The sequence below is a fragment of the Egretta garzetta genome, unplaced genomic scaffold (assembly GCF_000687185.1).
Source record: "Egretta garzetta isolate BGI_Z169 unplaced genomic scaffold, ASM68718v1 scaffold18, whole genome shotgun sequence".
Classification (NCBI taxonomy): Eukaryota; Metazoa; Chordata; class Aves; order Pelecaniformes; family Ardeidae; genus Egretta; species Egretta garzetta.
In genome coordinates this window covers 1527334-1552096 of record NW_009260616.1, presented here as the reverse complement: position 1 = coordinate 1552096, position 24763 = coordinate 1527334, and the positions used below count along the sequence as shown (strand labels likewise).

Genomic DNA, 24763 nt, shown 5'->3' with positions numbered 1-24763 from the left:
TGAACCCCCATCGGAGTGCCCGTTCTGCTTCCGTGAGCCCCTCCTCCCGCAAAACGCGAAAGTTGCCTGCCTGCCTCCGGTGCTTAACAGCAGTGAAATGCGAGTTGCTCGCCGGCCTTAGAAGTTTGCCCGCTCGTCGGGATGAGGAGGACGCGGTGACTCGCGAGCTGCCTTGGCAGTCACGCCGAAAAAGTCCATAAAGCTCGTGCTGCCTTTCAGGTGTTGGCAGCAGCTCGGTGGTGGTTCTCTCTGGCCACAGCAGCGAGAACTTTACGTTTTCGTCTTGAGTTTGCATTTGGTTTTTTTTCTTTTTTTTACTGCGAGAGTAAACTCGTTGGTTGGTCAGATTAGTTAGATTTGATTTTTTTTTTTTTTTTTTTTTTTTAAATTGCCTACTATTGTAATAGTCCTTTAAGTTGGCGTCTGAGACTGGTACTGGTAGTAGCCGGGAAACAGAGGTTGAGGCCGTTTTTGCCGTACCGCTTTGGTGTTTTCACCATTTTGGAAACGAAGATGAATGGCTAAACCCACTAAGATATCAAAGGTGTCTGCTGCTGTAGCAAATCTGCCATTCTTTGGAGATGGCAGATCTTGTGGGGCCTGTCTTGGCCTTTTTACCACACTAAAGGAGGCAGAGTGGTGGGTGCCGCCCCCTTCTCTTTGTTGCTGGCTCTGGTTCTTTGTTCAGCCTAAAGGGGAAAGGAGGCCCCTGTTAGGGATAATTTTGGTGAGGCTGGGATCTTACTTTTCTTAGGGAACAGGAATTACTTTTTGCCTTGTTGAAAGGAAGACTGCAGTGATAGCTTGGAAGCTTTCTCACTCCTAATGTTTGCATGGTTTGTTTTTTTTAATTAATATGCTTCTTTCCTTTTTCTTTCCTTTTTAATTTTTTTAAATAAAGTTACGTGGCTATAGGTGCCGATCTCTTCAGTTTTTCTGTGGTCCCTGCATTTTGGTACTCGGTGCTACTGTCAGGCTCCCTTAACAGCCAAAAAGCTGTACTAGTGAAGAGTGGGAGAAACTGGAGAAGGAAGAATTTTTGAGGTTGTAGGATAATGGCGACTTAAGAGCAGTTGCAGCTCATGTCTTGCTTGAATATGTAGACTAGGTTACATGCAGTTAACAATAATGTAGAGAAAGGAGTGTCTGTTGTAAAAGCGATTTTAAAGAATGCTTTCTCTGTGACAGAAATTAACAGCTTTGGAATGTTTTTGATGCCTTATTGCCTTACTTATTTTTTATTGACAAAGCCAGCAGTTATTTTACACTTCTCTTGGAAACAGTTATTAGAAATTCTAGAGTTAATACCTGCAGTAAAAATTTCTAATGCTAATTTGTGGTTCATCTGGCAATTCTGAGTGTTTTGTAACTGTGTTGTACCAGCAAATCTTGAATCAAAGCGAGGGGAGTGTTTGAAGGCTTAAATAACTCAAAACCAAAAAATACAAAGGTACCTCAAGCACACAGTTGAGGTAGTGGTGTATCTCTAAGCATGTCATAACTGAAGTAAGTGACCATTTTTTGTCCTAATTGTCCCTCCACACATACTTTCACTCTGTTTCTTTAAGTGTTGAAAAGTACTAGAAGCATATATGCGTATCTTTTGAGATGCAGTAAATTCCTATATGCTTTTTGTGAAGCTCAGTGTGATAGGCATCTAAAGTTGCTTTTTTAAATGAGCCTGGAGCTTCCCAAGTTTTCTCAGACTGTGTTGCTGTTAACGTTTTCTGATAATTAACAGTTTTAATAGCTTTCATACTATACCCAGATCTGATAAACTTTGGGTTGAAGAAACTTGATTTCATTTTCTGGAGATAGTTTGTAATTGACTGTCAGCCACATCCAGTTTGCAGAATTTGCATTGTCTGTGATCGTGTTCAGGTCAGGAATTTTATTTGAATTTGAGTCAGTATACTATGGGAAGAACTAAAAACGTGCAAATTATAAGATACCTTAGTCATCTTATCCGAAATAATTCTAGTCTTAATATGTATATATATATATGGCCATAGCTTAGCAAAGTCTATTGCTCACACTGCCTAGAACCATGCTAGATATGGAAGGATATTGTAGCTTTTATTTGAGTCTCTTACCATGTGCCTTCAGGTTGTTTCCATGGTCTTGCAGCATGTGGCTCAGGTAGTTCAGTGGCCTCTTCCAAAATAGGTGTGTGTTCTACAGTTGCCCATAGCAATGAGGACAGGACCCAGATGGTCTTTCCAACTCTGTGCTCCCGTACAGCAAACACAGTTCTAGAGAATCACATAGCAGCTAGCATGGCTACAGTTAATAAGTGTATTTATTCCATGCCAGTGCACTAGCAGTATTCTTTAGCTTGCTTGTTGTGTGTAATTTAATGTGGGTGTTCAAAAGGCTCTACCTTCATGAAAAATTTGAGATCTGCATCAGAATGTGGTTGGTTCCACCCATAAAGACGAGACTAAACCTGTTTTAATAGGGCAGAATGCTACTCTATATTCAGACATTAAGTACATTAGCGCTTTAGTTTAAGTTCATCTTACCTGCAGATGTATGCTTTAACTGAAGAGTGTTTAATGAAAATTCATCCATGCTTTGCACAGTGGCTTCCAAACACGGTGGTGGTGTCCAGCCTCTGCTCAAGGCTTGAAAGTCTTTGAGCTTTGCTAGTCTCTGCTGCCTGCTTTATTTTTTAAAACAGAACAAAACCCCCAACTCTTCAGATGCTAGCGGAGTAATTTTAGGCCTGTTTGAATAGCTGTGGTGGGTTGACCCTGGCTGGATGCCAGGTGCCCACCAAAGCTGCTCTATCACTCCCCCTCCTCAGCTGGACAGGGGAGAGAAGATAGAACAGAAAGGCTCATGGGTTGAGATAAGGACAGCGAGAGATCACTCAGCAGTTATTGTCATGGGCAAAACAGTCTCGACTTGGGGAAATCAGTTTAACTTATTTCCAATCAAATTGGAGTAAGATAATGAGAAATATAAACTGAATCTTAAAACACCTCCCCCCTGCCCCTCCCTTCTTCCTGGGCTTAACTTTACTTTCAGTTTTTCTCTACCTCCTCCCCCTGAGTGGCACAGGGGGGCAGGGAATGGGGGCTGGGGTCAGTCCATCACACGCTGTCTCTGCTGCTCCTTCCGCCTCAGGGGAGGACTCCTCACACTCTGCCCCTGCTCCAGCCTGGGGTCCCTCCCATGGCAGACAGTCCTCCGTGAACTGCTCCAGCATGGGCTTCCTTCCACTGGGTGCACTCCTGCAGGGTCACCAGCCTGGGCTCTTCTCCCCACGGTACCACAGGCCCTCCTGGGAGCCTGCTCCAGCACGGGCTTCCCACGGGGTCACAGCCTCCTTCGGGCATCCACCTGCTCCGGCGTGGGGTCCTCCCCGGGCTGCAGGTGGGGATCTGCTCCCCTGTGGGCCTCCCTGGGCTGCAGGGGCACAGCCTGCCCCACCATGGGCTGCCCCAGGGCCTGCAGGGGAATCTCTGCTCCCGTGCCTGGAGCACCTCCTGGCCCTCCTGCTGCACTGACCTGGGTGCCTCCAGGGCTGTTTTCTCTCACATATTCTCACTCTTCTCTTCGGCTGCAAAACGTGAACTTTTTTTTTCCCCTTTCTTAAACACATTATCCCAGAGGTGCTGCAGCTGTTGCTGATGGCCTTGGCTGGTCCATCATGGGGCTGGCTGGCATTTGCTCTGTTGGACGTAGGGGAAGCTTCTAGCAACTTCTCACAGAAGCCACCCCTGTAGCCCCCTGCTACGAAAACCTTGCCACACAAACCCAATCCAATAGCTGTTTGCTGGTTTGATCAGGGACTGGTGATCTCTTTTACATCCATCTTTACATGAGTTTGCGCATTAGTATTGCAGAAGTCCATTCAAAGGTAACTCCTGCTATTAGGATTTTTTTTTTTCATGTGGTTTCCACTGTAGCGGTTAGGTTTCTGCACTTAGTGCAGTTATGAAATACCTCACGATTTCATGGTAACAGTACTTAAACTAAGCAGAGATACCGTCAGTGTACATAATTTAGCTGTATCAAAGTTACAAAGTAATGCAACTTACAAGTTACAGAGTATCAAAAAAGATGAGTAAATGTCACATCTTGCCTCTTTGTTCAGGCTGTTAAGACTGTAATGGGTTAATTTCAACGTGTTCTTTTTCTAGATATCTTAGTAACTAGAGAGACTTAGTAACTAGAGAGTGCTGGGGGGGGCATGGCAGCTTTTGTTGGTCGGTTGTGTGTTTGTCAGACATAATTGAAGTTCCTTTAGGACGTGTAGCCTTTTGTATTTTTCTGTATATTAGAATATTTAACATCTGTAGACCTTGCTGAAGTCTCAGATAGAGAAGTGAGTGTCTAAAGTGTATGTAAAGGTATCATGTGGAGTTTTAATTGACAGCTGTCTTCAGAATTGAGGTAACTTCTACAAATTGAGAAGTAATTTTTTTTCAATATGCATTTGGCCACAGAACGTGGCAGTCTATGTAACAATTTAATTTTCAGGTAGGACTTTTGGTCATTTGTTGGTATGACATTTTGCATCACGTGATGAACAGTGCAAGACAGTAAACTCACGCTAGCATTAAATTGGCACTTGATTCGTCTTGCTTTAGTTAAGGACTCAACTTTTCAGATATTATGTTGTTAATTCTTAATGGAGCTATTTAGCTGATATTTTTACTGGTATAAAACTGTAAATTTCAGTCTTTGAAGCCTTGCTGTGAAAGATTAATAGAATTGCCAACTTTCTGCATATTCTGATTTGTATTTTTCCCCTCTGCTTCCTGTTTCAGTTATGTTCTTTTCTTTTGCACTTCCCATGTGCACCCGCACTGGTGAGTGATATATAAAATATACTTGTAATGCTCTGTATGACTTTTACCTTTGTATTGCCAAGTTTAGGATCAAGAACTCAGACTATCTGCAGTACTACTAGTCTTGTGCTCTTGGCCTCACTGTACCCGTTTCAGATACATATGCATGCTGCAGTCAGCGTTAGTCTGGTACTTAAAGTGCAGAGCTTTTTAGCTCCATCGGTGGGGGAGCTGTTCCATCCCTGCATGCACTAGCTCTTGGTACACCTTGCTTTTCTCCCCAAAGTACTTCAGTAAGGCTGTGATACATGAAGAAGAGATCTATAGCTTTCAGGATCAGTGGATGAAGTGTTTATACCAGGAAGGGCACCTTCTCTTTCACTGAGTAAAGGAGAAGAGACTTTTGACACCTTTGCCTTCACTACAGGATGGGTCCCCTTTGATGTGATGTTGGCTGGAAATCAAGGTGCTGATGAAAAGGAACCTCTTGCATACCTTTTTCTTCTCCAACCCTGCCAATGTACACATTGCAACAGTCCCTTGAAACTTAATGGGTTTTTTGTCCCCATGTTTGAATTTTTTTTATGAGGTTAATGCCAAAACTCTCTTTTGTTGGTGATGCTAAGGTCTGAAAGATGTAAATGGTATTGCCTGTAGCTAAAGTGTATTGTATTGATATCTATTGTTAGTCATTACTGCTGACCTCTAATATGAAAGGGTCAGTATGCTTCTGCCAGATACTCACCCACAGGTCTTCTACTTGATCAAATAAGCTCTCATTAAATTTACCAACTTGCCAATTCGGTCTTCTACTTGATCAAATAAGCTCTCATTAAAGAATTGGCAAGTTGGTAAATTTAAAAGTTCTCCTTTCTGGTAAAAAATAAAGTGAAAATTAAAAAGTATGCTTAATTTATTGATTGATTTTTTTTTTTTTAAGTGTACACTGCAGCACATGATATGTAGAATATGCTTAACTTTGAATCTGTTTAGTTGATTAATTGCAATATATCGAAGGATATGTTGCAAGTGTATTTGGGAAGCTTGTTACTTTTTTTCCTGTACATAAGGCAAAATAACAGATCTTACATTTTATGTAAGATAGAAAATCATTCTTAATTGTCTGCTTCTTTATCCATCAGCATTCTGAGTAAAATGTAGTGATAATGAGTATACAAGCTGAAGTAGTTAAAATTGAAATTAACTGTTTAAGAAAAAAAGGTATGAAATGCATACGCATTCTTTAAGCCACAAACGCATTTAGAATGAAGTTTCCTCAAAAGCATGGTGTTACTGAAAGTCACTATTGTCTTAAAAATGTCAAAATTTTAAGCTCTTACTAGCTTGAAGCTTTGTAAATCTGGAACTCGACTTTATAAAACAGAGTAGGGCTAGAAAATGGTTCATTTCCATCTTCCAGTCATTAGTTTCAAAGAGCTGTGATAGATCTTTCCTAAACACCAAATCTGTAAGGTACTGTTCTGTAAAATCCTTGGAAGTGTTTTTGCTGGCAGGAGAAGGTGTGGCTATCTTCTCTTAATACTATTTGCTCTTGACCTGCACGCGGACCAGAAGTGCAGGGTTGCAAGAAGTATCTGCAAGGCTCCCGGTCTTAATAACTGACAGGAAATGCTAATCTTCCACTTAAATAGCTAAGTTAGGAGTAGATCCAGGTTCTTCAAAGTTGTTAATGCTAAAACTTGGTATTTCCATTGTTGTGGAATGGCTAAGAGCTAGATGTTGAACAACTGTTTTTCTAGATAACTTCATCTTACATTACATTAGGTTATATCTGTTTTCCTAAATGTCCTTACTCTCCTTGTGACTTTGAAAGCTAAAAGCTGGATTTTAGAATGCTTTGAGACTTATAATCTTGCCATAATGGTTGCTTTTCTTGGTAGTTGGCAATGCTCTTGCAAGCTGACATTTTGCCTTCCTCCCGAGCTGGAGCTCATGTTGAAGAGGTGAAGCTAAAGCTGTTTTGTAGTGGTGCTTTTTCTTACCTTGACTACCAAAATTTGTAAAATAGTATGACATCATGAAAGTAGTATTTCTTATGTTCCCAGTGGACAAGGCAGAGCACACTGGAGGATGTGAAAGAAAAGTAAATATTTCAAGAAGGTAAAGTTTACTAATCCTACCAGGAAATTTGGTCAAAAAGAAAAGGGATACTATTGCGAAGAGTTCTTAGGAAATTCTCCAGCTGAAAGCCATTGACAACTGGACGTACCTTTTAGGCTTGTCTACACTTCCAGAAACATATGGACCACTAGTTCTATTTAAAATGGCTTGTGTCTTGGCAATATCAGTGTTCAAAGTGTAAGTATGTATGTTCTAACAGTACCCCAGCTGGGGAGAAAATGTAACTAGCCCATGATAGCAGCCATTTTTTTTTGGAATTGTCAAAATTTATCTCAATTGTGTATCTAGTCACTCTCCAATTTGTCAGAGATGGGCTAATATGGATTACAAAATCCTGTTAAACTACTGTGGAACCCTAGCAGCAGGTGACCGGGGAATGTTTGTGTATGTGGTTGCAGCAGTGGATCTGAAGCCAACCTCTGGAACGTAACTGCTAGGGTTAGTAGTTAAGGGCAGGCTGAGGATGGTATCTTAAAATCAGCTCCTGCAAAATGGTAGCCTTTACTACAGCCTCTGTTGTGGTATAATGTGGCTATGTCATCAGTAGTTTCTGCTCCCCTTTTAATTTCAGTTTTGTTTTCCATTACTTTATTCTTCAGTTCCTGCTCTCTATTTTTTTCACTCTTGAATTGAAACCGTTTCTTGTAGGCATCTTTGCTTCCCCCCTCTACCGTTTATTTGGCATACTTTTTGCCCTCTGCTTCTGACATATGATTTTTTTTTTGAGTCATCATATTTGTTTTCTTCTTGGAATGATTCTTTTCAGTAGCAATGAAAAGTCATTTTGTAATATGAATAGCTATTAATTTGTGTAATGTTGACAGGTGATATTGGAAACTATTACTATGGACAAGGGCATCCAATGAAACCTCACAGGATCCGAATGACCCACAACTTGCTGCTAAATTATGGCTTGTACAGAAAAATGGAAATTTACGTGAGTATAACCAATAGAATGTCCACTGAGGCATTTTAAGTTATTTTTAAAGGGCTTCAAGTATTCTCACACAAACAAATGGAGACACCTTGAAGTGGAAATAGAAAACACTTAAATAGTGTATTCAGGGCTCTCTTAGTTAGAAATGAAGCAGTATTTCATAACTGATGAGGATTGCAGATTGTTGTCCGTGTCTGGAAGAAGTGAGGTAGAGCCCCAGTAGAGACTTCTCACCAGTAGTTTTATGATTGAGGGGGTGGAGTGTTGGGGGAGGATTGGAGTAACCACCAAAAAGTTGATCAAGTTGTATGCTAACAGAGTAGTCTTTGCTTTATGTAAAGCAGCACTACTATCAGTTTCACTGTTCTCCCTTCAAAGTAGATTTCTTTAGAGTTGTCTGGTTTAGCCCATTGTTGCTGATTTTGGAGAGCACTGATTATTTCTATACCTTGTTCTTGTTATCAGCGACCTCACAAAGCTACTGCTGAGGAGATGACCAAGTACCATAGTGATGAATACATCAAATTTCTCCGATCAATAAGGCCTGACAATATGTCTGAGTACAGCAAGCAAATGCAGAGATGTAAGTGTCAACATTGGGCTAGATCTGTGTGTATATGCTTTGATGGTTAGCATTGATTAAAGCTAAATAATCACCAATACAGAGGTATGAACATGGCTTAATAGTGTGGGTGGATTAGAGAAATACTGTAACAAAAGTAACATGTGCCTGCCTTTATCTACACTAATTTTGGGACTTTTCTAGAAAAGAAGCCATATTGGCAAAAATGTTCTTGAAGCTTATGGAAGGATTTCTGCCTCCCCTTTCACAGGGCATATTCCAGATGTGAGATAATACTTTCTGTAGGCTTAATGCACAGATGAAACTTTATTTGTGAGCTGTTTGCAAAAGTCCCTGAAAATCTGTTCTAATGCAAGATATTTCTGTAAAAGAATGGCTTTTAGAAGGGTAGAGAAGTAAAAAATTTAATGTGTGAAAATGTGTTTAAGTCAAGAAAAGAGTTATTCATTCCTGTTGGAGGGTGATAGTAAAAATTGTACGTTATTCACTGCTCACCCTTTCTGTTAATTTATTTCTTTAATTATAGGAATAGGCTCAAAGTACTGTGAGGAGTGCAGTTTGACAGCTATTACATCAATTTAAAAGGCAGTGTTGTAACCTCTTCATGCTGCCTTATTCTCAGCAAATTATTTTTCCAAGTAATTGTGCATTTCTTAACATGGCCTATGTTAATCAGCACTTCTTCAAAAATCTAAAAGTGATATAACTACCTTCTTGTTAACAAGGAAACAAAGCTTCCTGTGGAAAATAAAAAGGGAAAAAAAAAAAGATAGTTTGGAGTCATCTTAGATTATAAAGACTGTACATTGTTTTCGGTGTTTAAAATTTAGCCTGACAAAAATGAGGGGGGGGGAGGGGAGTAGCTAAAATGCTGAATGAACTGTGCATTGCATCTGTCATCCATGCATATAGCAATGTTGTTGGAATGGTGTTTTTGAAAAGTAATACATTTCTTACACAGTTAATGTGGGAGAAGACTGTCCTGTATTTGATGGCCTGTTTGAGTTTTGTCAGCTGTCAACTGGAGGCTCTGTTGGTAAGTATACATTGTTTGCCAGCTATTTTGTAGCTTTATTACATTTATGTCAGCAACTTAAAACTTTGATAGTATATTTTAAACTAAAGCAAATACAAGGGTTTCTAATAAAGAAATAATAATTGTACATCATTTACTTGACATATCTCATATTTGACAGTATGTATCTCAGTATTGGTAAGAGATCAGATCTAGGATCAGCTTATTTAAAAAATAAGATACTAGTTCATATAACAGATTTAAAGGCCTTCAGAAGTTTCTGACTGCATTTCATTTCATTTTTGTGTATGTGTGTTCTACAGCTGGGGCGGTAAAATTGAACAGACAACAAACAGATATGGCCGTTAATTGGGCTGGAGGACTTCACCATGCCAAGAAATCAGAGGCATCTGGTTTCTGTTATGTCAATGATATCGTGCTTGCCATCCTTGAATTACTGAAGTAAGTTTATGAGGGGAACAAGACAAAATTATATAAAGTGTCAAAGTATTTAAATGTTTGAAGATACGTATTATTATTTTCAATTAAGAAAACTCCAAGCTCTGCCCACTTTGGCTTTAGCAAGATGTTTAAACTAAAATACAGGCAAGCTGAAAAGATAACTAGTAAGAGATAGGTTTAAAACAGATATTTAGAATACTTCTTTACACAGAGGCTAGTGAAATTCTGGAAGCTGCTGCTACAGGAGGCTGAAGAAAGCAGACAGCAACAACAGATTCAGAAAAGAGATTAGACATAATCACGGACAAGAGGTCTGTAAATGGATGTTAAAGATCCAAGCAACGACGCACCCTGTAAAATGCCATATGCTGTAATTCTAGGTGGTGGGGAAGTACTAGGGTAGCAGACTTTAGGAAATGGACAGGCTTACATGTTTTCTGTAAACATTAATCTCCTGTTGCTACTCATAGGGACAGAATAGTGGGCTCGGTGGATCACTGCCCTGACCTCTTAGGGCAGTTATTATTCTCACAATCATAAACCCATTTGGTTTCTCAATGTGCTTGCTTGTTTCCTACCATTTGAGTCATTACTAAACCAAACAGGAATATTTCAGGGAAGATCATGCACTGAGCTTCCTTGGATTGTTACATGAATTAATGTGGCTGTTACGAATAAATAATGAAATAACAGCTGTGCTGCTGCAACTGTAAAATAAAAAAAAGAGAGGGATAATGAAAAAGTGATCATGTAGCATACTCCAAGCCATAATGCTTCACTAAAATGTCAAATCCCATGTGTTATTTGTACTACTTCAGGGGACTGTATCCCTTCTAATAACGCATGAATCTCATTTTTTACAAAAAATATTCTAAGTATTTGACTCTTGTGAATGGAGCAGCTGAGTCTGGTGGTGAGCGGTGGGGGAAGCAGCTGTAATCTGGAAGTGTTTTTTAAAGATGGAAAAAGTTTCTAGACATTAACAAAGAGTTGAATTAATTTTAATGTACAGCGTGTTCGGGATCTGTCTGCAGTCTAAGAAAAGTGAAGGAAGGAAACTTTCAAAAAGTAATGGGTTATGTAACTGTAGGAAACTGTCCTCTTCAGTGTCTTAAGTGAAAAAAATCTTAGCCCACCTGAAATTATGGCTGCTTAGACTCACATTCTGTAGCACTATGCAAAGCATGATGAAAATGTGTTTTCTGATGTTGATAGACTTTGTTCTTTACTGAACAACATAGAATTTAAGGGATACTTACTGTTGTTTCCAATGGTTTGAAGCTTCCAACAACTGGTTTCTTTATCCATCTCAAATAATTTATTTTTTGTGAGCTTATGGAACATGTTTTATTCCTGCACCTGACACTGTGCTGTTTCAAGTGTGCGCGAAGAGATGTTTCGGTGCAGACAGTGTTGGTAATTACTGAGAAGGCAGAAAGAAATACCCTGTGAAAGGGGTAAATTCAGCAGATGTGAACAACAGAGTGGTGTGAACAGAAACACAAGGTAGAACTTCTACACAGTGAGACAACTTGGTGTAAATACTAAATATGTTACGTACTTGAATTACTTATTCTGATGAAGATGAACTGATTTTCATTATTAACCAAACTGTACTGAGAATTCTAAGATTATTATGGTCACTTCAACCAAAATAATCAAAACTTATTATAATCTTGGATTTTAGTGTTTGGGGGGGATTTTTTTCACTAGATTTTTCCATGTTAGGTGTCAGTATATTGTGGACATAACAGATAATGATGATTTCTCATACATTTTTTTTCTTTCTAGGTATCACCAAAGAGTGTTGTATATTGATATTGATATCCATCATGGTGATGGTGTCGAAGAAGCATTTTATACCACAGATCGTGTCATGACAGTATCATTCCATAAGTATGGTGAATATTTTCCGGGCACAGGGGACCTTAGGGTAAGGTTGAACATGAAATTTCATTAGGTGATAAATTCTCTTTTATTCTCGTCCTTGTAGATATGTTTTAGTATTAGGTTACAATAACTATGTCCAGTAATAATATATAGCAGTAAGTTTTCAGAAAATATGTTAGTCTGAAGTGATAGATTTGTTGAGGAACCTTAGAAAAAAGATACAGGATATCGGGGAAGTTAATTATCCGCTTCTACACGAAATCAACACCTTCACTTCTGGATAAATTGTCTGAAATTTTAGTTCAAATGTGTAATTAGTTTAGTTCACTCACATTTTGGAAAGGTTTCTAGGAAGACAATGTGGTATATTTATAATGATTATCTGTATATTTCAATTCTGCACAAACAGTGTAAAGTAGCTGTTTGGAGATCACCTGTGTTGTGGTTTTACCTAGCAGGCAGCTAAACACCATGAAGCCATCCACTTACTCCAGTTCATCCCACATCCTGAGATAAAGGATTTAATAGGACAGAAAAGGAAGAGAAAATAATGATAAAAGAATATACAGAACAAGTACTGCACAATGCAACTGCTCGCCACCTGCCCAGCTAGTCCCCGAACAGCGGTCACTGCCCCCCAGCCAACTCCCCCCAGTTTCTATACTGAGCAGGACATCATACAGTCTGGAATAGCCCTTTGGCCAGTTGGGGTCAGCTGTCCTGGCTGTGCCCCCTCCCAGCTTCTTGTGCACCCGGCAGAGCATGGGAAGCTGAAAATGTCCTTGACTGGTGTAAGCACTGCTTAGCAACAACTAAAACATCAGTGTGGTATCAACATTCTTCTCATCCTAAATCCAAAACACAGTGCTGTGCCAGCTACTGGGAAGAAAATTAACTCTATCTCTGCTGAAACCAGGACAACATGGCTTCAAAACTTATTTCAAATCTTAGAATAACTTCATGCCAGAGCTTTAATAGTCACAACGCTTCAGTTGCAATTTGAATTTAGTATCTTATATTTGCCTAGTAATACAGTTGGCCTGGTTTTGGAATATTTCTTATGTCATAAAGTGTGTTTCCAGTTCTCCCGTTGCTCACTGCTGAAGAACTTGAGCATGCCCCACAGACAATTATATACTAAGCCTAATAGCTTGGGGAAGGAAGCATTGGCCTGTGAAGAATTATCATTTAAGCTGTTGTAGAATCTCTGGCAAAGTTGAGAATGGAAACCAATTTTCCTGGCCCTTCACACTAATTTTAAGTTAATCATTCCTCATGTTAGACTCTTGTCCATTAGAACAGGAAATTGTTCTACTTGACAACTTAAAAAGAATATTTCAAGTATTAGGATTAACACATGCCTAGCTTCAAACTCTTAAATTAAACCTTTTTTTATCAGAGGCATTCCCAGGATAAGTCACTCCTAGTATTAACAACTTTGTACATTAGTTTGTACATACAGTGAGTAATTTTTTTTTTTTTAATTGTAAGCATTTCTAAAAAGTTGACCTACAAAAATCCTGTGTTGGGAAGGAATTCACTGTTTTTCTGCTATCTTTAAATTGATTCAAGAGATGGGGATATTTGTGTTTCTGCTAATATTCCCAGAATGTGTGCTCCCCAGTGTGTTGATGATACCCAGAGGACACAGGAGTAAATGAAAGTTGAGCTTTAAATCAGTGGGGTGCTAAGCATTCATTTCATTGCGGTTGTTGGAACTGAATGTTATTATGGTTGCTAGATTTTTGTTAAACTCCATTTTAAATTGATTTAGGTAGAAAGCAAATTAGGCGTCGTTTTTATCCATGTGGTTTAACCTAAGTGGCCACAAGGTGGTAGTGGTGCTTCAAACAAAAAGCAGCTCAGACCAGGATGTTTACAATGACAAGCTGCTCTTACTGAATTTGGCTAGAATTTTTTTTTTTTGAAGGGTTAGATATCTTGGCTTTTTAGAAACAGAACTTCCCGTTGACAAAGAAGTTTATGGATTCTTCACCACACCCAGGACAAAGACTTTAAAGATACACAGTTGAAATAAATAGAAGAATATTGTATGTTGTTGGGATTTTTTTAGCACAGTGTCAGTGATAAACAGTACCTCAGGCATGGTAACTTTTATTCTGTGCTGCTAGCTAGTATTTTGAAATGAGCATTGTCTGCCTACAGACTTCAGCAGGCTTTATCACAATTATTACATCCCCATAGGAAAAAAAAAAAAAGCTTTTTCCTATCTCCAGAGCTTGCAAAGCTAATTGAACTAAAGGGAGAACTAATTCTCTCAAAAGTCAGTGTTCCTTCTGGAGATCAGCATCGTGCTGCTTGCTTCTGCTCAACTTGATCTGCTGTTGCTGGTTATTTACATGAACTTTAACAGCCAAATCTTAATTTTTATTTTGTCAGTGGGCTCCATTCAAGCTTGTAATTCTTTAGTTAGTTGGTCTAGTTTGCTGATCAGATTACACTTACTTGATGCAGGAACATATTGTGCATCAGCTGATGATTTTGTGATTGCAGCTCTGTCAACGTAGCTGAATCTCAGAGGTTTTCTAGTTCAGCTGCATTCAACCATTTTCTACTGAAGGTGTTTGTGCGGTCTGAACTTCAGGGTCCTTAGTAAGTTATTTGACTTTGTATACATCTTAGATGATAGCATTAACCTTGTCTTGTATATACATAGATAGGTCAGTTGAGACTGTAGTGTTAGGAGGTGGCCCAGGTTCTATGAGGAAATTTGATCTGTTGATGGATGGGCAACTACCAGAATGCTATATTGTTTCTTTAGTGTTTATAACCAACGCAAGTATGGGCTACAAAAACATCCACTTCACAGCTCAGGCTGGAAGGCAATTACCCTGTTTAGTGGGGAATTGTGTGAACATTTGGCTTTGCTATGTTTTGAGATAGGTTTAATGATTTTTTTGGTCTGGTTGTTTTTTTTGGTTTTGGGGTTGGTTTTTTTTTTTTGCTTTAAATTGGGAAAGCAAGGCACTGTCACCTCAGAAAAATCAGCATCTGAAAGCCTAGGTGTTTCACTTTGGGAGATTCTGGATAATTGTCATGCTCCAAATCAACCAGCCTTGTGTTCAAGGTCTTGCAGTACTACAAAATGTTAATAATGTGCTGGAAGACAAAAAAAAAAGCCCTATGCTGCACTGGGCCCTTTGCCCCTGTCGTCCCCCCCGGCCCCCCCAAAAAAAGGTTGTTACTGGAAGTGACACATTACTGCTGTATTCAGTGCTAAGGAGGCTTTGTTCAGGAAGAGGAAAAAGTCAGTGCCTATTTCAATAGCTAGTGTTGAGAAGTTTAGTATTTGTATTGCTGGGCCATCCTACTGATGACTTGTAGTTTTTCAAGGGTGTTGGACCTGAAGTGTGCTCTTTCTGCAGAGCTGCCATTTGATAATAGATTACAGCCAAACCGAACAGGTTAAATCTTACTGTTTTCCCCATTGTACCCTTTTTAGTGGCAGAGAACTGCTCTGTAAACTGGATCAGTTTCTGTCTGTCTTGGTGATGAGCTGAAGGGAAGAAATGGGAATGTGTGGCAAGCAGGAATCTTTAGGTTTTGAGCTGATTATCAAAACAGAAGTGAATGGATTCAGGGTTTAACAACTCTTAACTTTTTTTGCAAATAGTTTTTTGTTTTAATACATATGTTGTCCAGGAAACCTGGTAAGATAAACTACTACAGTTCCTGCCTTGTCACCTGATGGAACTGAGAATAATCTGCAACTTATTTTTTTTTGTTTAAAAAGCCTCAGTTTCTTCAAGGGCACCTGTAAGTGGCCTCTGATCTTTTTTTTCCTTCTCTCCCTTTTGCTGCAGCTAGTTCTTCATCCTATGTTTGGAGCAAAGGATATGGTTTTAGAAACCTTCTTAAATCTGAATCTTCTGTACAGCACTGGAAATGTGCATATCGCTTTGCTCTTCTTTATTTTCTTGCTTGTTTTTGCTTAACTATTTTTACCAGGCTAAACTGATCAGTTAGGTTTTGTCTTAAATCTTTGAATTAAAAAATCAAATGTACTTACTCCAATTTCAGTCTTGGTGCACAATTCCTACACTCCAAAATGATTTTATGGGAGAGTGGGAATCAAGTAAGGTGCTTTGCCTCTTTTTTTTCTCTCGCAGACATGAATAATGGTACAAAATAGCTGAGCAGACTTGTGTAGGCTTTTTTCCATGATACCATCATGTGCTTCTATGTTTGTAATAAAGCATTTGTCATCTTTGCTTATAGGACATTGGTGCTGGAAAAGGCAAATACTATGCTGTCAACTTTCCAATGAGGGATGGTATAGATGATGAATCATATGGACAGATATTCAAACCAGTGAGTACCTTTTTTTTTTTTTTAGCTCTCTGGAAAGATAGTGGTTTCATTTTGTGGATTTATTTTTGTAATGTGAATTAACAACTTGTTGTTTTACATTGATTGTAGATTATATCCAAAGTAATGGAGATGTACCAGCCTAGTGCTGTGGTATTACAGTGTGGAGCAGATTCACTGTCTGGTGACAGGCTGGGATGCTTTAATCTTACTGTTAAAGGTAAGCAGAAAAGTGTATGTTGTCTGTAACTTTTTATTTAATAGAAACCTCTGTCCTTCATACTGTTTTTCAAGACACTTGCATGATGAGGACTGGAGTCACAAAGATTCTGTTCATTACTATGATTAATCACCTCTTTCTTTGCTATACAGGGGTGGCCAAAAGAAACCCAGAAGTTGCCTCTTTCTTTCTGTCCATCTAAAAAAGTTAAGAAGCTTGGTTTTCCATGTTCTTCCTAGCCACTCAACTGATTCCTTTTCTTCTATGCACAGGCTTTCTGTAGCTGTAAAGCAATGTTCTGGAACGACAGGACAGCATCCAGTTGTCCTACTGCAACACTTACTGTGATGAGCAAATGACAAAACTAGTGGTTCATGTAGTAGGACTACAGATACTAAACATCAAACGCCTTGTTGGGCATAAAATAGGTATTACAGAAATGAGAATACTCACTGCGTTGTTAAATTTATAGTGGTGTTTGTTATACTGAGCCTTAAGTTAACATTAATTTTTATTAACTTTTATAGAATTAATTTATTTTAGTGTTACTTTCATTTCTACCCAAAAGCGTGATTCTCAAAATTGCAATGAGATGTTAGTTTAGCAAACCTTACTATTATTAATTTTTTTTATTATTTTATTTTTATTTTATTATTTAAGTGATAAAATGTTAAATGTATGTTGAACTTCTGCTAAGTTTTGAATCCAGCCTGTTTGGATCATTCATTTTCTGGGTTTTCTTGGTTTTGTTTTCTTAAAGAGGCAATTAGAGTTTTGTAGGCAACAAAATGCAGTGTAGTATCTGTTGGGTCTGCAGTGTTTCAGGGTTCTTTTCTTGATTTGCACCAGGTGGCAAAGCTACTTCAGTTACCCATACAGCTCAGATTTTTTTCCATCTTACATATCTTGGAAACCAAGAGAGCTGCTGCCTCCTACAGATGCCTTTCAGTATGCTGTCTCTCCCTGGAGTGTGTACTGTCTTGGCACCAGTTCACTCTGTAAGCAAGACTTAGCAACCTCTAATACAGGTTCAAATTTAGAAGTAGAAAGGACCAAATACTGATTTGCTGTTTTCCCTTCTTTCCCCCTTTGCATTTGACTGAGAAACTGTCCCTAGATTTGTCACTGTGTATTGACATCAGTTATAAAAAGACAAACCACTAGACATTCTAAGAGCGTTTCAGAACAGCAGCAATAGACCATCACGCAAAGTCTCTGAAGACTGGGGTGGATAATGTTCGATGTATGTTGTACATCTCTTATCTGTAGACCTTGATTTCTTGTGAGGTTGTGCTTAGCTTTTGGGGGAGACAGTTCTGCTTTACTTGAATCAATTCAGTTCTCACTTGATAAGTGTGACTGCATATGTCTGATTAAATAGTTCATTATATATTTTTCTGTTTAATAGATATTTTGCATATATTGTCAATTCTTTTTGTGTTTGACAGGTCATGCTAAGTGTGTGGAAGTTGTAAAGACTTTTAACCTGCCATTGCTGATGTTAGGAGGAGGAGGATATACTATTCGTAATGTTGCTCGATGCTGGACGTATGAAACTGCTGTTGCCTTAGATTGTGAAATTCCTAATGGTAAATATTAATACCCAAATTAATGTTTTATTAAGAAATAATCTTGGGAGGGTTTAAGTGAACAGATAGTAAATATTTCTGTACCTAAATGTAACACATTAGTTTAGAATAAACTATGTAGAAAGCTGTTGTTAGAATTTAGCCAATATGTTTATGGTAGCATGTGCACTAAATAAACTTAAGCATTTGGGGCTTTTTTTATGCCTGGACATGTTTTTGGAATGCCTTTTTATAAAATTGCTATTTGGACTGGTTTGTTGCACATCAGTCATTGACAGTTTTCATGTTGGACTGCAGCTTTTGCTGATAACCTTTTGCTATTCATGTATCTCTTGCTGGATTCATGGTGTTTCTGTCTGACTTCAGTGGAATGCTGCTGCCAGTGAGAAAAGAATATTCTCAAGATACGTATTTTCCATCTTGCACGTCACTATATTTTCTTTGTCAGCCAAAGCTTTTGAAGAGATAGTAGTATCTCCTTATCTTGGGACTCTTTTTTTATATTAGCGTGTCCCATTCAATGGATATATATGAAGTTTTTTGGATTTTTTTTTTTTAACATTCCTCTCAACTTTGTGGGTCCCTGTCATTTTTAATCTGTTCTGAAAAAGAACAGTGCATTTCTAAATGTTGCAATAGCAAGTTAATCTTCCTGTCTACTTTCTGTCCACCTAAGAAGATTGCTTATGCTGTAATAATCATAAATGAAGAAACAAAACAAAGGGTTCAATTAGAAGTGGATTTCAATGTCATTTCTTAAGGGTTCTATGTTTTTTAGATTTCTGGTACTTTATCGGGGAATATACAGTCATATTCAATATAAAATACTACCATTTTCCTGGATGTGAAGTCTTCATTGACTTCATTTTGGGGATTAGATGTTCCAGTCAGGAGACCATTATCTGTGAAAATACAAAGAGCTGGGGAAGGGGAGGGGGGGAATGGACAAACATGGCATCACTGTACAGCCCTTACCATGGATATTGATCTTCAGCCTAATAACACGTACTATATGTTTTACTGAAGGAATATTTTGAATGGCTTATAAAACTTTCAAACTAGACTAACTTTGAAAACAGCTATAAGAACTCATCAGCTGATCTTTTCTGCAGAAGTAGCATTTTTAACTATTTTACCACATTTGTTACTTGTGTTGTTCCAGTGTATGTTCTAACCTGATTACAGTGGAACATACTCTTGCTCTCTGTATTTTGCCAGCAAATTTAAGTTCATCTATTGAATGATTTAGAGGAAAAAACCTGAACAGTTCAGGCAGTACTTAAGTATTATTGCTTACCTGAATGCTTAAGGTTTGATAGCACAGAGGTCTGGAGCACAAGTGTTATGAGGAGCGGTTGAGGGACCTGGGGTTCTTCAGCCTGGAGAAGAGGAGGCTGAGGGGGAGACTCTCTATAGCTGCCTGAAAGGAGGGTGTAGCGAGGTGGGGGTCGGTCTCTTCTCCCAAGTAACAAGCAATAGGAAAAGAGGAAATGGCCTCAAGTTGTGCCAGGGGGAGGTTTGCGTTGGATATTAGGAGAAATTTCTTTACTGAAAGGGTTGTCAAGCATTGGAACGGACTGCGCAGGGAAGTGGTCGAGTCCCCACCCCTTGGAGGTATTTTAAAAGATGGGTAGATGAGGTACTTAGGGACATGGTTTAGTGGTAGGCAGGTACAGTTGGACTCTATCTTAAAGGTCTTTTCCAACCAAATGATTCTATGATTCTGTAGTTCTCTAGTTAAAATCCTGTCGAAACTACCGTTGCATTTAAAATGTTTAAAATCTTTTTTAGGTCACAAAGTTGTCTTTTGTGTTTTGGTTTATAGAGTTGCCATACAATGACTACTTTGAGTATTTTGGACCAGACTTCAAGCTTCATATTAGTCCTTCGAATATGACTAATCAGAATACACCAGAATATATGGAGAAGATCAAGTAAGTAGTTATTACTTTATCTATCAAGTAGGTCGTGTGGATCACAGTTATCCAGAGGCTTAATCATTAGGCATTTTTGAATACTGTACGCCTTTCTTTGTTACACACTAAAAATAAGTACTGAATAGATTTGAAATATTTTTCATTTCTGTCAGAAGAGGTACTTCTTAAAAGTCTGTTCCTACAACAGTATGTGTGCTTATGAAGTCCTATGACTATAAATATGAAAGTGTAAGACCCGGCTTCGATTTCTACTTTTTCCAGCACCTAGAGAGATGGCTGTTTTACTTGGCTTCCCATTCTAATTTTGTAGAAAGTTTATCCTGTCAGGAAAGAAGCTGGTATGCTGTGATGATTAGGATTTCTAATTCTCAGCTCCATGTCTAAACATGAAATAAGATTGTCATTCTTTATTTTCACAGCTGACAACTACAAAAAGTCATATGTGAGTTTGGACATCCAAAACTATGGAAGGATAGTGATATGTGTGCAGGCAATTGAGTGACTATGATTTGACAAATGTACAAGGTTTGAGAAGTGCTCATTGCTAAGAAATAGATGTGTTTTTAGCCTGAGCCACTTCTGATACTTAGTTTATTCCTCCTCACATCCTGAAGGTTTGATTGTATACAAATATTTTACCTTAGGGATGGAGTAATGTACATGTACAATCAATTTTGTACTCAACTGATAAGAGGTAATTGGTTAGCCTGAAGTACTCTTAGCTTACTGAGGCTTGTCCCTGCTCTGGGTTTAAAAGAATAAACCCCCACCCCTGCCCCAAGTTTAACAGGCTGTTAACAGTGCAGAGGAATTCTTCTGGTTACTAAAAATAGCTGAATAAAGATGTGAAACTAGCTGTATAAGTTTGCCAGTACTGCTATAATCTGTAAAAATGTCAAATTGCACAATTCACCAAAGCAGTTAAAATACTAAATTTTGAAGTGGTTGGTGTATGGACTGTGATTGGTGCTCATAACACAAATATATAAATCACAGTCAGCTGAAAGGGTTTTAGTTTTTAATAATGCGCAAGGGGGGAAAAAACCTGCCTATTTTTCATTGATGTAATTCTACAAAATTTCTCTGTAAGTGCTCCAGCTGATGATCTGCCAGGCCGCTTGCTCTGTATTGCGTGGTGTTGAGCTTTCGTGATGTGAGTAGGCTGCAAAGCTTGCTTGCTCTTTAACACAACCCTGGGCACGGATTGTGTGTGTTCTGTCGTGTGTTCTGTGACAGAGATACGATCTCACATCCTCATACAAGCACCCGCAAGAAGAGCAATGACCCATCATTTCAGAGAATCCTCCTTCGGATAGTTGTGTGCTTTCAGAGACCTAACTTTAGCGGGGACTCCCTGGAGTGGCAAAACTGGTTTGCCAGGTCATGTGATTTGAACAGAGGCAGAGACCATAAGGATTCCAAAATGCACCAGTTGCCATTTAGCTCTTCAAATTGGGCAGAAGGATACAGAGATAGTTGTTACAAGTGCTAATATTTGACGCTTGCCACACGTTTCTCACTAGTTGGACTTCTTTGGCGCAATAGTTTTAAGTTGCAAGCGAAGTCCAGTGCCTTCCTCTTCCCGCCTGTGGTGCTTTGGGGTGTGGGGTCCATTACATCACATTGCTTAAACAGGAGAGCGCTTCTTCCTGAAACAACCAATAAGGAATTTTACCCAGATGGATTGCTTTTGACCCTGAAGTCATTGCCGCACATAGTGTGGAAGTCTTAATGCTTTAAGCATCTGGCTTTCTTTCTAAGAAACTAGAGGATGGTTTATTATCCTACTCGATACTCGAGCTTATTATAAACAGAGTAATACTGTCACTCCATTCAGCCCAAGTGGGCAGTACTTGTGCTGACCCTGTGGGGAACTGAAGATTGAAGTTGATTGAAATAAGTGTTCAAAAAGTTCAAAGAAAATGATGTTCAAGTACACTGTGGATACTAATCATCTGTTAGGGATGGAAAGCTTTCTGAACTTGGCATGCCCTTTTTTTTTTTTTAATGAAAATGAAACAGTGGCTTTAAAGCAAAGCAGGTTACCTTTGCAGAGTTTTCAGAATTAAATATGAAACCCAAGGAAAGGCTACTTCTGTGTTGTAATAACTTCCCTTGTCTGTTCCTTGCAGGCAACGCTTATTTGAAAACTTGCGCATGTTACCTCATGCACCTGGTGTACAGATGCAGGCCATTCCTGAAGATGCTGTTCATGAAGACAGTGGAGATGAGGATGGAGAAGATCCTGACAAACGCATTTCTAGTAAGAAATACCTTTTCATGATAGAGCATGTCCAAGTAGAGTCTTTTTAGATTTATTGGTTCAGAACCTTAGTCCTAGTAGTGCAGTTTTGGAAGATTGGCAATTTTGTTGCCCGACTAAAAAAATTTTGACACCAGTCTTTGCTGTTCTTAAGGTGGCATCTCTGCACAAATCTGCACGGTCCTGTTGAAGGGGTCTAAACAAGTGCTGAAAGAATGTGGGGGCTTGCATCTTATGAAACAGTCTGGCTATTTCAAAACTAAAATACACACTCCAGAATTCTCAGGTGAATTGGAACTAAAGGAATACAGGACTTAGCTTCTGTCTTTTGCTATTCACAAAAAAAACCCCCTTCCCTACTGATGTAAAGTTGAGATACTATGTTTTCAAAAAATTCTTTTATTTGGGTTTTTTTTGTTGTGAGAGAGAGTGAGTTTTTCCATACTTGTAAAACTGCCCTTCATTTCATTACCATTAGACTTTGTATGGACAGTGAGTTGTTCTTCAGCTATAGCTAAGAGTTTCTGGCTACATTTAATCCCGTTTTGATGGTGAGTGGAGTAATTCTATAATGTCTTATTGGTGCACTGTCCATTTTCTGAACTGTTGAAACCATGTTTTCTCTTGTGATTTAGTTCCCAGTATTTGGAATTCATTCGATACATGTTAAAATACTCCCACCCTCCCCCTGTGTCTCTGTAAAGCTATTTTCAGAAGTCATTGTGAGTCCCAGAGTATCTTGAAAGATAGTATTTTTTTTATCCGTAATTTAGTTCATCAGCATTAAACGATTATAGTATATTATTACTCATTCCTAATTTGATAGTTCTTTTTTATTAGTCCTATTGTAGTTGACTTTATGCTCAATTAATTTCATAACTCTAAATCCTAGTTCGAGCATCTGATAAGCGCATAGCCTGTGATGAAGAATTTTCAGATTCTGAAGATGAAGGGGAAGGTGGACGACGAAATGTTGCAGATCATAAGAAAGGAGCAAAGAAAGCCAGGATAGAGGAAGACAAAAAAGAGACAGAGGACAAAAAAGCAGGTAGGACTCTGGCGTGATATCATCCTGCATTTTAGAACTGTGAATGTCAGTTCTGCCAGGACAAAGATGTGTTTTCTGTTAACAGTTAATTAGCTGTTGAGATACAGGATTTATTTTTTCCATCATACTTAAAACATCTATTTTAAATTAATCAATTTCAAGATACAGCTGTTCACACCAGAAGAGTATTTTCAGCTAAGGGTTTTTGTTGCTTCCCCACAAGGTTGAAATCTTAGAGCCAGGGATCTGTGTAGCTTAATGAAAATAGGGATAAAAAAGCTACTTGCTTTAAATACGTTAAACGCAGAGTTTGTTCCTGTTGGTTTTTGTGGGGTGAGCCAACTATTTTCTCTGAGACAGAAGCTGGATGGGGTTCTGGGGTTAGTGTAGTTCCAAGGGCTCTTGACTTTTGCAAGAGCAGACTACATCTTGGGGCTACAAGAATACCACATGGAGCTCAAGGGAAATCCGGGTCTCATTACTGCATGGCCAGGCAAGAGGGGCTTGCCTTGAAGTATTTGGAATCACTTGGCATTGTTCCCAGGTCACTCCTTTGGATGGATGTATATAACACTGTGTGCTAATATGTAACCAGTGACTTCTTTTAAAAGCTAGTTTTCTCTGGCTAGGAGCATATACAGAAAAATACAACTTGGTCATGCTTTTTCCTTCTGAAGTCTTTTAAGGTTTTCTTGCTTCTGTTGGTATATTTAAAAGCTTGTTATTTTTCAGATGTTAAGGAGGAAGATAAATCCAAGGACAGCAGTGGTGAAAAGACAGACGCCAAAGGGTAAACCCTAATTAATTAATAATGAATCTCACCTTTTTGAAGAGTGTTTATTAATTTAAAATATTATAAAGTATTGATTTCTGTAGAGATCACTTTCAATTCCTCATAATATTAAATATTTTAGACTCGTGACAGTAGTAATTCAGAATTGCATTTCTAAACCAGTTAATTGAAAAAATGAAACAACTTAACGGTTTTATTTTTGCCTTTGTACAGAGCAAAATCAGAACAGCTCAGCAATCCTTGAACAAAAGATAGCCTCTCATCAATTGCAGAACATAAAACTAGCATTGGAGAATACCTAAAAGAAGAAGTTTTCGTATTGAGAGAGACTGCTGATTTCATTTTGTACTATTTGGCATGGACCGTATTTATTTTCAAACGGCTTTGTTCTGGTTTTTGGCAAGTTGTATTGTGAGTTTTCTAATTATGAGGCAGAAATTCCTTTCTTCACCATGCTTTATGTAATAGTATTTAAAAATGGATGTGAGTTATTATGTTAAATGTCTAAACTGATCTATTAAAGTAATTTGCCTTTCCTGAGCTGATTTTACCTTTTTTGTAATTTTATCTTTATTAAAAAAAAAAAATTGTACTTGCTTGTCTTTTGTCCATCATTGAACCACAAAGAGGAAAAATGCCATATAAGTTAGGCAGACTTACATATATCTCTGAGTAGCTAGTCGATTTGAATGGACCGCTGGTGCACACACAAGTTGAGCTGTGTTGCTTTCACCGACTCCACACATTTCCATGGCT

The 24763-nt window shown here is 38.5% G+C and overlaps 1 protein-coding gene across 1 annotated transcript; it reads left to right on the top strand.

Moving 5' to 3' along the window:
* The first annotated feature begins 7729 nt into the window (after positions 1 to 7729).
* HDAC2 (histone deacetylase 2) lies at positions 7730 to 24542 on the top strand. The gene is made up of 13 exons (XM_009645212.2): positions 7730 to 7878; positions 8344 to 8461; positions 9423 to 9497; positions 9800 to 9938; positions 11730 to 11871; positions 16068 to 16160; positions 16269 to 16377; positions 17826 to 17966; positions 19792 to 19900; positions 22036 to 22166; positions 23059 to 23214; positions 23947 to 24004; positions 24221 to 24542. The coding sequence occupies exons 1-13, from the start codon at positions 7756 to 7758 to the stop codon at positions 24249 to 24251; spliced, it is 1425 nt and encodes a 474-aa protein (XP_009643507.2). The 5' UTR covers positions 7730 to 7755; the 3' UTR covers positions 24252 to 24542.
* The last annotated feature ends 221 nt before the right edge of the window (positions 24543 to 24763 follow it).

Excerpts from the sequence above, each read along its gene's own strand:
- HDAC2 (XM_009645212.2), top strand. The coding sequence starts at position 7,756 with ATGTTGACAGGTGATATTGGAAACTATTACTATGGACAAGGGCATCCA. Across the intron at positions 16,161-16,268 it reads ATGGACAGATATTCAAACCA|ATTATATCCAAAGTAATGGA; the intron begins GTGAGTACCTTT and ends CATTGATTGTAG. Across the intron at positions 19,901-22,035 it reads GAATATATGGAGAAGATCAA|GCAACGCTTATTTGAAAACT; the intron begins GTAAGTAGTTAT and ends TGTTCCTTGCAG.